A 12,957-nucleotide genomic window follows, 5' to 3' on the forward strand; every position below is an offset into this window, starting at 1 on the left:
TTCAATTAAAGACAGAAATGTAATTTTTGGGTGAACTATCCCATTAAATATTACTTCTCCATAGATTCAGTTCAGTGACACAGTCTGCCATCTACTCTAGTAACTGTTAATTCCATATCCATTTATGTTTCTTATTACTTAAGTCAGCATTTCTCCTGTCTGACCTGCAGAAAGCCAACATTAGCAGCTAGTCTGTCAAAGCGTACTATCATGACCCATGACCTAACCCTGCCATTTTGCAAACGCTTTATTTATGCTTGCTGCATCCATTTTTCCACCCTTCCCACTGGGTTACAAACTATATGATTATAGTCATTCTGTTTAACATACCACTTCCTCTTGCAGTGTTTTTCTAAAGGGCAGGCGGAGAGTTTCTCCTATTTTAACCTAATATTTAAGGCAACAAAAGTGGAAGGTGCCACTGGCAGAGTGCCCAATAACAGGTCAATACTTCCAGACTCTGCGGCTTCAGTCCTTTTCCTCTCAGGCACTAAAGTACGCCCTAAACCCCCTTGTGTAAGCGCACCCACCTTTTCACTTGTTCTACACCAGATACATTTACACAAACACTTTTTACAACCATTCCACTCTGGTTCATCAGTCTGAATGTGTCTTACATGGAATTTCACAGAACAAAGTTGAACCACAAAAGAAACACTTTTTTGTTATTTCTCAGATAACAAATTTAGGTTATCAAATCATTGTGGGAACATTGTTTCGAAATGTTTCTAAAATGCTGAACGGTCTACTTTCTTGTTGTGATTAGAATGTTATTTAAAGTTTCCAAAAAGAACATAGAACATACTATAACATCATAAGGATGTTCCAAGAATGTTTTCTCTCAACATTAGGAGAACATTCATTAAGTGTAAATAACATCGTAATAGAATGTTGATCACAGAATGTTTTGTCTCAACGCACATATCAAATATTAATAAAGTTAAAAGAACATTCCATAAACATTACTTTAAGAATTTTTTTTTCCGAACATTTCAGTGAGTTGAGTGACAACATTGGCTGTTATCTGGAATGCATCCTTATGTCAAATGCATGACATTTTTAGGTTATTTCTCATCCAGAATTAAAATCTAATAGCCTCTTTCATTATATAAAACTGTGACTATCGAGTGCAATAAGTGTGCAACATTTCACATTTAGTTTTTTCTTAAGTTAATTAAGTGCATCATCTGTGTATCTGATGTGTGCCTTTTCTTTCAGTGAACACACTACTCTTACACTGTTATAAAATAGTCCGTAAGTACTGGGATGCACCTAGTAAGTTTTTGTTTATGTTTAAATATCAATAATCAGCTACCAGTGCTTTTAAACTTCATACTGACACCTATCGGCCAGGATGCATTAGGTTTGTTTGCTAGCTCCAGCCACTTCTCGAAGCTATTTATTTAGTTTGGGCATTTGATTTTGATATTAATATGACACTGACGCTTCATTTCCCTCTTCTGTGTAAAGCATAAGGCAAAAAATGAGCCAATAATAACTGAATACATATTTAAAGTAATAAAAAGCCATATTCCTATTAATTAAAAGTCTAATTAATTTGATCTGGTCATATTCAAAAATAAACAAATAATTGGATTTTTAGAAAGGTAGTATATAGTATATGTGGCATATATAAAGTATATAAAAAAAGAAATTGTTTATAATAGTACTTTGATAACAGATAATAGTACTTTGACACACACTGTGTATCTTTAGATAAAAAATACTTTATGAAAATAAGATAGAGAGCTTAATATTGTTAGATTAACAACAGTTAATTTTAACTTTCACAGCTAACGGAGCATTTACACTAGGCGTGCTATCAGACATCCCAGCCCGCTAGGTAAACTTCACCGCAAACTTGCATGTTAACTTTAAGGTAAGCCCAATTCAAGATGACATGTTACCACCTTGGGGAAGATAAAGTACCCACCAGTGCAGACGCTGAACAGAAGCCCCATGAGAGGTAGAAGTCCATTGAAAAACGTGCTATTCCCAAAGATGTGTCTTACTTCCTCTGCCATGGTTTCAGACTGCAGTAGTGAGTTCCTCCTTGTTGAATCAACTCGGTGTCTGATCCACAGCAGCCGAACCACGCGTGGGCGGTACCTTTAGTCCAGCAGCGGTTTCCGACTAAAAATAAACCCGTCAACAATACGGAGCATTGCTATGCAGTTAGCATTTACAGCATTTCCAGACACAAATGATAGATGAAATTATAATAGCAACAGATACATGAATGGAGAAAATACGACTGCACAAGTCAAAAAGCGAGTGTCCAGGAATATCTTTAGTTTTTATTTCGAAGCTCCTTTAATCGATATGTAAATACAGTCATGTAATATAAGCTGTGCATTTGAGTTGTCAGCGCTACTATTACAGATTCCTCAAGTTCGTTAGGTCCTGCTGGAATGCATTTGCTAAAATGTTGCTTGTAACATTACAAAACTAGATATATTGGAATGGCTTGGCTCAACGGGGTGCTGGGAGATGTCGCCCAGTTCACTCAGATTAAAGAGTGAGCCATGCTGGGCACGCTTTCCATGATCCTTGTGTTTTATTTATGTCTTTCAAAAGTGATAAATCCCCAGCTGAGTGGTGCCATTTACACCAATCAATCATTTTTATCGGCCCACTTCTGAATGTAACTCTTCTCTCACTAAAATCCAAAGACTTATGGAACACAGACAAATATTTTCGAGTTCGAAAAGGAAAAATATTGATGTATTTAAATACATTTTTAACTATAAGACCATTTTATTATTATTATTATTATTATTATTATTATTTACTTTGTAACTAAAGATCTGCTGATCATTATACAATGTAGCATGATGTTCTTAACTGTAGTTACAGAGAAAATCGAGCAAGTTTTGTATTGGGGCCCCTGAACTGACTTGAGTGTGTAAACAGAGAAAACACCTTGACTTGGAGGATTCTTACAATACAGGCTCTATCAAGCCTTAATGAACAGTATTTCTATGTCTGTATATACAGCATTGTGCTGTATATTACCGAAAACGAATGAAAATTCAATCTGAAGAACCTGTATTAAATCTACTTTGTAACATTAAGTGTCAAAAACTTTCAACTCTCTTATCACCTAATAATTCTGTCATCTCTGGAACAAAAGTAGAATGGCAGTTGTATGGAAAACAGTATTAAAATATATAGAATATTATTGTACAGAAAAAAATATATGCAAATAAAAGTGTATGGTGACTGAGACCGCCATTCTGCAATATCATCTACTTTAGTGAACAACATGTTGAGTAAGTGATTACAGAAATCCATTTAGTATTATTTGTTTCCAGTTAATAACAGACTTCTGTATTGTAATTAGAGTAAAATATTATTGTTGTATTTCCACATTCCTGCAGCCAAACGTTTTCCTTTTTCCACAAAAAGCATGACATTGCCCTCTGTTGGTCAAAACTGTAAACTTATACATTAAACGGACTAAATAAAAGCTAGTCATTGTAATAATGATAATGCTATTTAATAAGTTTGCACATGAATGAAACGTTTATAATGCACAAGGCAATTATACTGTCACACCAAATATTACAAATATATAAATCAATTAATTGTCAAACTTGAAGGCACAATAATTCAGTTTAAAAAAAGTATTTATTGGAATTCACACATTTTGCAAAAACTAAATAAATTTTCCATTAGGACAATAAATAACAGTTGATCTCTAGAAATATAAAACAGATTGACTGCAACTTTGTATACACTGCAATATCACAACATGTGATATGATTTCATTGTTGCATTAACATGCATGTAATTGCACTAAGAAATAACTGAACAATATGAAAAATATATACATATATACAAATACTAAATCAATTACTTTAAAGCAATTTCTCTGCAAGCTTCTGCTCCACATATATTTTATATGCATCTTACCAGCTGTATTAATCACTTTAACACTTAACACATTTTTTTTGGACTTTAACCAGCTCGTTATGAACATTAACCATATAGATTCAATGAGGCCTTCAAAAGCAAGGCTTCTTTTAATTCCATAACCAATACTGATTGCAAATTTATATCAAGGTGCATTCTTGATTCATAGTCATTGATTTATTCACTGCTTGCTACAGACTAGCAATGTCACAAACGTGTATTTTTCTAGTCCTCTCGAAGGTAGGCCTCTGGAATATCTTCCAGATCATTAATATCAATGCTGGAAGCATATTCTGCCATTCTCTGGATTTCTTCTGCTTTCGTTTCAGCCAGTTTTTTCTCCGCCTCTTTTGAGATCGTTCTCAGCTCTTCCACTTTGCACTGCGCCACCTGCAGATTAGTCTTTGTTGCTGTGCATGCATGCTCTGCTCCTGTAAAATATCAGGGTTGAATCAATCCACAGACCATACCGAAGTCACATGTACATAAATGCTTTCAGATTGCATAGAGCAAACATACAGCTTTAATAATTAAGGATCATTTCTAAACATACCTGAATTGTAAGCTGCTTCTGCCGACAACTCGCAGATGTTGATGGCATTCATCCAGTTTGACTCAAAGCGTCTGCATTCTTCCAATCTATCACTAACCTAAAAAAAAAAAAAAAAAAAAAAAAAAAAAAAAAAAAACCACTGTAAAAGCTCTGATATATAAGGTAGTTTGATATCAACCAGGTCTGTTTATCTGTCTTTATCATGATCTATATTGTTGCAAAATGTAAGCAAACTAAAGCAGACCTTGTTCTACAAAAAGTACACAAACGTTTAAAGGAACAGAAATTACCTCTACTCGCTGGCCAATGATCACCTGCCAAATGCTGTCCTCTTCAGCAGGGGTCAGTTTACCTATTGAGGTTATGTATCGCTTTTGAAGGGCAATGAGTGTATGTAGTGCCTAAGTAAAAAAAAAATACCATAAAATTAGATTCTATATATTTTACTTTAAATATAACACCTTTGTCAGTAAGGGCACATTATGAAGCTATGCACTGAGTGAATGACAGGTTTAAGATGCAGTCTTACCTTGGCATACTGTGTAAGGGCATCAACAAGAGCCAATGTGGTCTGAGAGAGGTACGTGTTGGCACTGTCTGTGACCAGACACGAGGCCCGACGAATCAGAGATTCATGTGAGAGGTTTTCAACCTGCTGAAGACAAAAGGGATACGTTTTATTACACTTGTCACAATGGTAATGAACAGTATTGGGAAGACGCTGCATTTTTGACTCCGTGAATAACAAACATACAGCGCGACCAGTGTAGTGCGATTCTCAAATGAATGACTCTAATGAGCCGATTCCTTTGTAGTGAATCAACAACACTGTATAAACGATTCGGAGCAGCTACTGAATTAACAGGGCTCTTATAACCGCATATCTAATTTTGCCCTAAAGTTTTCTTGTAAAAACTAATATGAATATGTAAACATATCAAATTATATATCCGTCCCTGCACGCTTTTGCAATTAATATTTATGAATTACTTCGTTATTCTTTAATGTGGCTGACTGCATTGAGTCAGCATTCAAACAAAACATTTCATTTTGCAAAAAATGTTAATGCAACAGTAACTGAATCGACGAATCAGAATCGTCTCCACCTCCATACAACTGAACAAATGCTATCACGCTCTCTATACAAGCGGTTTACAAGTTTGTCATTTGTTCACCGTCTGTAGCTTATATGCAACATTAAAACGCTTATGAGTTAATGTTACCTGTGTAAAAGGAACCGCACAGAGGCTGCTGCTGACACTGAACGCGACTGTATTTGATCGGGCAACCTCCGGCAGGCGCAGGAGACGCTGATGAACGGAGCTTCTGCAGAACACATTAGCCTTGTCCCTTTAATATAAGAAAATAAATTTACTGAGCATAGAGTTTACGTGAAAACAACGTCCTAACACCAATTTCTATAACGACTTTTTCTTAAAATGGCAAAACATGAACGCAATCTTACTTGAGAAGTTGCACACATGCAGCACTCAATCGCATGACTGCCATGTTTCTCCGCGCAATCAGGAAGTCGGTCCGGCCTTTAAGAAGATTCCCACTAGCACACAAACCGCAGTTTCTAAAAGCCTGCATATTGCCTTGAAGTATTTTACTAATTCAAAATAAAAGTAGGTTTATCCCTTAAGCCTTGTATCTGTCTTAAAGCAAAGCTCTTCAACGTTTTAATTTCAGAGCACTGCCCACCAGTATTTATATACTGCTGAAGGACTCTGCCCTCCATGCAGCGTATTGATCCGTTTATTCGGACCTTTAATCTTGATTTTAGCGGTTTAAGTTCAAGGAAAGATATGGTTTGACGCACATTTACACAATACGTCAGCAAAAAGTTTTAACAGGCTGTGGTAAACACTGGTGAGCTCTTAGTGGTTGAGCTGCAGCACATGGTGCACACACCTCCAGATGTTACAAAACAATGTGTATTGAGAACATAACAGACATGACAGAAATTGATGAGCATGGCCTGCACGTCTCAAGGAGGTGTGGCAGAAAAGTCAACATGATAAGAAAAACACTTAGTGGACAAAAATGTATCTATCACAGCAACATAGCTTCTATGTGTTTAGATTGAGTTACGATGGACTACTTGAAGAAAGCTCTTGATAGACCAATTCAATCGACCTCAACCAATAAGTTATCTTGCTGCTTTGAAGAGTCAAAGTGAAATTGGTCTAAACAGTTTCTCAGCTGTTCCCTACCAGCATGTTGGGAGACAATTAATCAGGACTAGGCTATTTGTACTGTACTTGTTGTCATGCCTCAAGGGCTATATGAAAACTTTTGCAGCAAAGCAAGCCTAAATTCTTAAAACATAATAAACATATGCACATACACATACGCACCCGTTTAAAAGTGTTGAAAACACTCCTGCTTAATATTTTGTTGTAACAGTTATACTGTTTTTTTTTTAGATTTTTTGATGAACAGAAAGTTTGAAGAGCATGTATTTGAAAAAAAAAAAAAAAAACTTCTGTAAGGTTATATATGTATAAATCCTTACTGTCACTTTTGTTCCATTCAGTACATCCTTGCTGAATCAAAGGAATAATTTATTTTATTATTTCTATATATATATATATATATATATATATATAATTGATTATTTAATTTTCACTTCATTATATAGACGAAAAGCTGAGAAATATTTGAGGAAATATTATGTTCTTTAGATACTGAATATTTCAGAATATTTTCTTTTGGCCAGTATTGTTGAAGTTTGGTAAATGTTTAATGGTGCAAAAAAAAACAAAAAAAACATTTGCATCCAAAACACATTTAAAGAGTATTCATAAAAAGAAAAAAGTACAAAACAGAAGACCCTTAAAAAGTGATGAAACCTCTCAAGCGAGTTCAAAAAGTACTTATCTTAGGTAGTAGTATAAGAATGTACAGGTAAACAAAGAGTTTATAGAGCTCAGGGTCCAAACCACAAGAATACACAGAAATCACAATAAAGGCTGTTTGGAAATCATAATTGCATCATGTCACAGTGGCATGCAAGGCCACATAACATTATAGACACGTAGCAAACATGTCAGCATTATCGCAGCTTGCATGATGTTGCAGCTAGTTTATATTGAAATAATTGCTAATAGTTTAAACTTTATCTTCAATAGTCATTTAGGCTGTTTGTTTATACATACACTGCAATGTTTGAAATGCTGAAACCTCTTTGATTCAGCTGCAGGGACTGTTTCTAACCTAAAGATTGCTATAAACATATCTATGAAATGGTGTGTAAACCATTTAATGAGTAATATGTGTTAATCCTAAACAGCACATGAATAACATCAAAGAAACTTTATTGATTTGAAAGTGTTGCTGGAAATTGCACTGTGGTTTATATGTAATATGTAAATACTTGGAAGACAACAACTGAGGAATTAAAGATCCAAAATGTAAATTTGTTGGCTTGAATAACTGTTTTCATATTTAAATTATTGTCTGTTAGATTGACATGTCACTGATGTTCACCTGAAGGCTGCAAAAGATAATTGAAAATGCTTGTGAAAATATGTGCTAAGTGCTTTCCTTTATTTATTCAGGGATAATTGGCTTTCATTACACTGACATTATTTTAATCCAAGTTTAACATATGAACATTCATAAATATAGGGTTTCAGAATTGAGAATTTTGCCTGCATGTTGCATATTGCATCCATTTCACAACAGTCATGCATGTAATCCATGAGATAATTCTTATGATCAAAGAAATGTTGTTAAACAATCATGTGAGTAAATATAAAGGAAGTAATGTAAACAATATTCCACTAAATAATCCTTGATCCGGCCAACAGAGGCCGCTATTAAACAATATACTGAATGTGAGAGGTGCCTTCCAAAGACGTATTGGCCAGACAAATACAAACTCTGGATTGGTTATTTTTTTTACATGGAATATTATGGAGTACTTGTTAACCACTCTTAGTGCATTTGCTTTAACTGTTCTATAGAATACGTGTTGTATTGTACAAATAACCTGACATACATTTGTATGTTAAAATCACATGGGCAATCTTAAAACATTAAAAAAACATGTAGTTTGACTGAATTATTACTAAAAGATAATCATGATTGTTTAATGGTGTCAGATGAAATTGTGTTGTTTTTGCATCTGATATAATAAAGCATAGCTGTGAGGAATTTCTCATCTCTAAATCCATAGACGAGAGGACTTACGGCTCTAGAAGTGATACTAAATGCAAGAAAGTTTATAAATCGGACAGTCAGGTATGATTGAATATCATACTGCATAACTACAGCCTCAATGTAAGGACACATAACCTCAGCAGTGCATAAAAACAGCTGAAGGATATGAAGAGAAATAGTGCGCTGCCCTTTTGATGCAGACTTCTTGTTGTCACCAGACGCTGCACGTGCAGCAAGATATATCATTACATAACAAAAGATTTCAATTATCAAGATAAACACAAGCCCCACAATATACAACAGACCCCTAGCAAAGTGACGAATCTTTTCTGGAATCATAATCTCATAGTGGCAGTGTGTGAGTTGAGACAAGTATTCACGAGAGGCAGTGCTAATGAGTATAAACATGTCAACAAAGGGGTTTATGGAGCTCAGGATCCAAATCACTAAAATGACTATCAGGGCTCTTCTAGAGGTGGAGATCGCCTGATGTCGCAGCGGCATGCAGATGGCCACATAGCGCTCCACACACATGGCTATAATCGTCAGTGGTGCACAAGCTGTGACCGCTTCCATTAACATGCAAATTGGGATACAGAAATGCAAAGGTATCAAAACAAAGTTGTATGATAAGAGCACCACAAAATCTGTCAGGCAAAGAAATATTAGATCTACCAGGAGAGAATGACCAAACAATATATAGCGTGTCTCTGTTCTGAAAGTCTCTTTCTTGGAGAATATTAAGAGCATAAGGAAGATGAGGTAGACGAAGGGCCAAACAAAGATCTGGGTCAGCGCCAGTGAAATGCTCCTTTGGACAGGGTCAATTTGGATCAGTTGCATCTGCTCATTGTCGCTGGCATTCTGACCGGCCATTGTGTGCACGTCTGAGAGAAAATTAGACAACAAAAACACACATGAGACATAAATGATGAATAATCCCTTCATAAATAAATAATCAGTATTTGTGTTATACACATCAGTAAGCTTCAAATATTTCCGTTGCCCAAAAAAAACTGCATAATGTCAGTTTACATTTACCATTCTTGCATTTATGTAGATATAAATGAAGAGAAAAACATGTGGCAGTGATTGGACAATTATTAGTTTAATTTACCATTATGAATGCAACTATTGTTTCCCAATTATAGTTATACAGAGATTGCGCTATGACATGCATTCTCATATATTTATATATAGCATACATTATCAATAAGCCTCAAATATTTACGTAGCCATAAAAATATATGTCAGTTTACACAATTAATTATGAAATCAGTTTCAAATTGTTACATAAACTTGCTGTAATACTTACTGACAATAAGGTTCTATTCTTGAGCCATGGTCATATATCAAGTGTAAGAAATGACAATGGGCATTGTGAACAAACATTTATATAGAGTTTGACAGAGAAAAACTCCTGTGGATGACATCAGCTTAGCTGATGGCATCTAGAGCTAAATTTAGATGTGCCTGTGTTTGGGGATAGACATGGAGCACTGAGACACAATCACGCATTTACCTTTTTATTTGCAATACACCATAAATGTCAAGATCTAGATTAGTACACAGCAAGAGTGGAAATAAAAAAGGCAAAATAAATAAATAAATAAATAAATAAAAATAAAAAAAGCTAAAAAAAACCCCCTGAAATATCATTAAGCCAGATTCTGATCCTCAATGGATTTTTTCTCTTCCGTGTGACATAACAGTTAAAGTAATCTGCAACCTTAAAGACAAAACTAATCATATTATATATATTGCTTCTCTCACTAACATTCAAACTAATTTTGAATTGATTATGCATAGTTAATTGTTACCTATTACATTTCAATACAGTCACAGTCTAGCAATGCTCTCCTATTTGCTATTCTTTCTGCCTTTATTTCAATCAGTTGTATTGTTAACCAAAGGATGTAATGCAGCCACTGAGTACTTTAGTAACTAAAGTAATTTTGTCAATTCAAGAAGTAATTTTCTACAGCAAAAAAAAAAAAAAAAAAAAAAACTGGGTTTCTACTACAGTGTTTACTACTTTTTGAAATACAGTTCCAACTATTTACCACCGACAGAGCAAAGACTGCATACATCATCTCTCTGCTATCTGGACAAGTGCTGCATTTGGCTAGATCAATCTGGAAATCTGATGGATATCCGACAGCAGATGGCGATCTGTGATGATGTGTTCAGCCTGCAACACCATTTGTTTCCCTTCCAGCACCTGAACCTATGCAGACTGTCAATCGATTATGTTTATACAGTGATGGCAGAAGGACCTTTAAACACCAAAATGTCAAGTTCGAGCACCACGCCTAGCAGAGAGTAACTCCTACAAGGACTTCAAAAGGAGACCCTGTTTGCAAGAGTTAAGCATCCGTTCAGTATTAGGAAAACTACTGGGCTGTGATTACATTCAACAGTGCACCCCCACAGTAACGCTGTGCATTGGTAGTCAGCATCAGGAATTCTTCTTATTCATGGTGCTGGAAGGATCCACTGCTGAAGTTATCCTGGGATGCTCGTGGATGTCTCAACATGCTCTAGTGGTGAGTTGGAACTCCAAAAATGGAGTAACTGCTGTGTGGAAACTGTGCGCTTGTCTTCTGCCAAGAAACTGTTATCTCTTCAGTTTAAACTCAACCAGTCATCTTCTTCCAAGATTATCAGCCTTAACTACACCATCAAGAGCCCAGATACCAAAATTCAACAGGAAATTCCCCTTGAGTACCGGCATTCCAGGATGTTTTCAGTAAGCAGCTGGCAACCAAACTACCACCTCATCAGCCATAAGACTGTGCCATTGACCTGCTGCCGAGGGCAACTTTACCCAAGGGTAAAGTGTACCTGTTGTCTACCCCTGAACAGTCCCAACACATGGCACAAGTCCTCCAGAAGCTCAGGGAATACCACCTGTACCTGAAGCTGGAAGAGTGTGAGTTCCACCGCAAGACTATTCACTTCCTCAGGCTTCACCATCTTCTATAGAAGATTCATCACCAATTTCTGTCAGATCTCTACTCCTCTTATCTCGTCTCTCTTGAACTGGCCCAAGTCTCTGTCCTGGAACTCTGCTGGAACTCTGCCACGAAAACATCTGAAAGAAGCCTTTTGCACAGCTCCTACCCTCATCCATCCAGTGGCAGGGTGAGCCTCCAGACCTCTGTCCATATGCCTTCTACTCAAAGAAACTGTCCCTGGTGGAGCACAATTATGAAATCATCAGTCGAGAACTCCCTGCTATCAAGATGTCTCTAGAGGAGACAATGCTTCAATTTAATTACGTACAGACCAGAGCAAAAGGAACCTCAAGGCTTATGCTCTTTCCCGAGTTTATCTCAGAGAGCAAGAGACGGCACCTCCTAAACCCATTCTCCTTCCAGCCATCATTGTGAGTCTATTCAGTGGGCCCTCGAGGACCAAATAATTGAAGCCACCCACTCTGAGCTAGCTCCACTCCACTTTTTGTACCTCTTTCTATGCATGTCCCTCATTCATATATATCCACGCTCTGGAAATACAGGCAGCCAGCAATCCCTCTTGCTCCTCCACAATCGGTATTGGCCCAACATGACCCATGATGTCTCCCAACATGTGAAAGGATGCACAGTCTGCACCATGTCTAAGACCCTACGTCACCTACCTGAGGGTAAACTGGTTCCACTGCCCATTCCTAGGTGACCATGGTCCCACATCAGTGTAGATTCATAACTGATCAGCCACCCTCTGAGAATCACACCTGTATTCTGGTCACTGTAGACTGATTCTCCAAGGCTCGCAAAAAACTACTTCCCCTAAAGCAGGGGTGTTAAACTCAGTTCCTGGAGGGCCGCAGCCCTGCAGAGTTTTGTTCCAACCTTGCTCCAACACATATACTATGCAGTTTTCAATTAAGCCTGAAGGACTTGATTAGTTGAATCAGATGTGTTTAATTAGGGTTGCATCTAAACTCTGCAGGGCTGCGGCCCTCCAGGGCTGGAGTTTGACACCCCTGCCCTAAAGGGTTTACCCACAACCCTGGAAGCTGCAGAATTACTATTCCAAGATGTTCTGTCGGACCAGGGTCCACAATTTATCTCTCAGGTGTGGAATTTGTTCTTCAGGCAACTAGAAGTTTCTGTCAGTCTATCCTCACACTGTAAAAAGTGAACCTGTGCAGTTGTTGCTTTAAGGAGGTATTTCTATCTGATACTACATATAATTCTAATTTTGTTGTTATAACCTAGTTCAACCAAGATTATGTAACATAAAATGAGAGAAAGTTATTTCAACTTAAATCCATTGCATTGACCGAACATAAAACTTCCAGTAATGCTCGGAACAAA

General features: G+C 36.7%; 3 protein-coding genes across 4 annotated transcripts in view; all 3 read right to left on the reverse strand.

Annotated features, from left to right (window-relative positions):
* The window catches only part of nectin3a (nectin cell adhesion molecule 3a), a 44,827-nt gene extending 42,761 nt beyond the window's left edge, over positions 1–2,066 (reverse strand). Inside the window, exon 1 of the mRNA XM_051129070.1 lies at positions 1,934–2,066. Coding sequence (XP_050985027.1) covers positions 1,934–2,024 — 91 coding nt within the window. The 5' untranslated portion in view covers positions 2,025–2,066. The remainder of the gene's footprint in view (positions 1–1,933) is intronic.
* Positions 2,067–3,611: 1,545 nt separating this feature from the next.
* diabloa (diablo, IAP-binding mitochondrial protein a) lies at positions 3,612–6,171 on the reverse strand. 2 transcript variants are annotated; one of them, XM_051129900.1, is made up of 6 exons: positions 5,934–6,171; positions 5,692–5,818; positions 4,998–5,120; positions 4,759–4,869; positions 4,469–4,565; positions 3,612–4,346 (listed from the first exon to the last, which is right to left on the reverse strand). In XM_051129900.1, the coding sequence occupies exons 1-6, from the start codon at positions 6,059–6,061 to the stop codon at positions 4,141–4,143; spliced, it is 792 nt and encodes a 263-aa protein (XP_050985857.1). In that variant the 5' UTR covers positions 6,062–6,171; the 3' UTR covers positions 3,612–4,140. The 2 variants fall into 2 exon arrangements, with proteins under 2 accessions (XP_050985857.1, XP_050985856.1); XM_051129899.1 differs by having other exon boundaries at positions 4,998–5,123.
* Positions 6,172–8,554: 2,383 nt separating this feature from the next.
* Positions 8,555–9,979, reverse strand: LOC127176920 (odorant receptor 131-2). The gene is made up of 2 exons (XM_051128771.1): positions 9,951–9,979; positions 8,555–9,522 (listed from the first exon to the last, which is right to left on the reverse strand). The coding sequence occupies exon 2, from the start codon at positions 9,509–9,511 to the stop codon at positions 8,555–8,557; it is 957 nt and encodes a 318-aa protein (XP_050984728.1). The 5' UTR covers positions 9,512–9,522; positions 9,951–9,979.
* Between the last annotated feature and the right edge of the window lie 2,978 nt (positions 9,980–12,957).

The sequence above is a fragment of the Labeo rohita genome, chromosome 15 (assembly GCF_022985175.1).
Source record: "Labeo rohita strain BAU-BD-2019 chromosome 15, IGBB_LRoh.1.0, whole genome shotgun sequence".
Lineage (NCBI taxonomy): Eukaryota > Metazoa > Chordata > Actinopteri > Cypriniformes > Cyprinidae > Labeo > Labeo rohita.

Excerpts from the sequence above, each read along its gene's own strand:
- diabloa (XM_051129899.1), bottom strand. The coding sequence starts at position 6,061 with ATGCAGGCTTTTAGAAACTGCGGTTTGTGTGCTAGTGGGAATCTTCTT. Across the intron at positions 5,124-5,691 it reads GTGCGGTTCCTTTTACACAG|CAGGTTGAAAACCTCTCACA; the intron begins GTAACATTAACT and ends TTTTGTCTTCAG. Across the intron at positions 4,347-4,468 it reads AGAAGCAGCTTACAATTCAG|GAGCAGAGCATGCATGCACA; the intron begins GTATGTTTAGAA and ends GATATTTTACAG.
- LOC127176920 (XM_051128771.1), bottom strand. The coding sequence starts at position 9,511 with ATGGCCGGTCAGAATGCCAGCGACAATGAGCAGATGCAACTGATCCAA.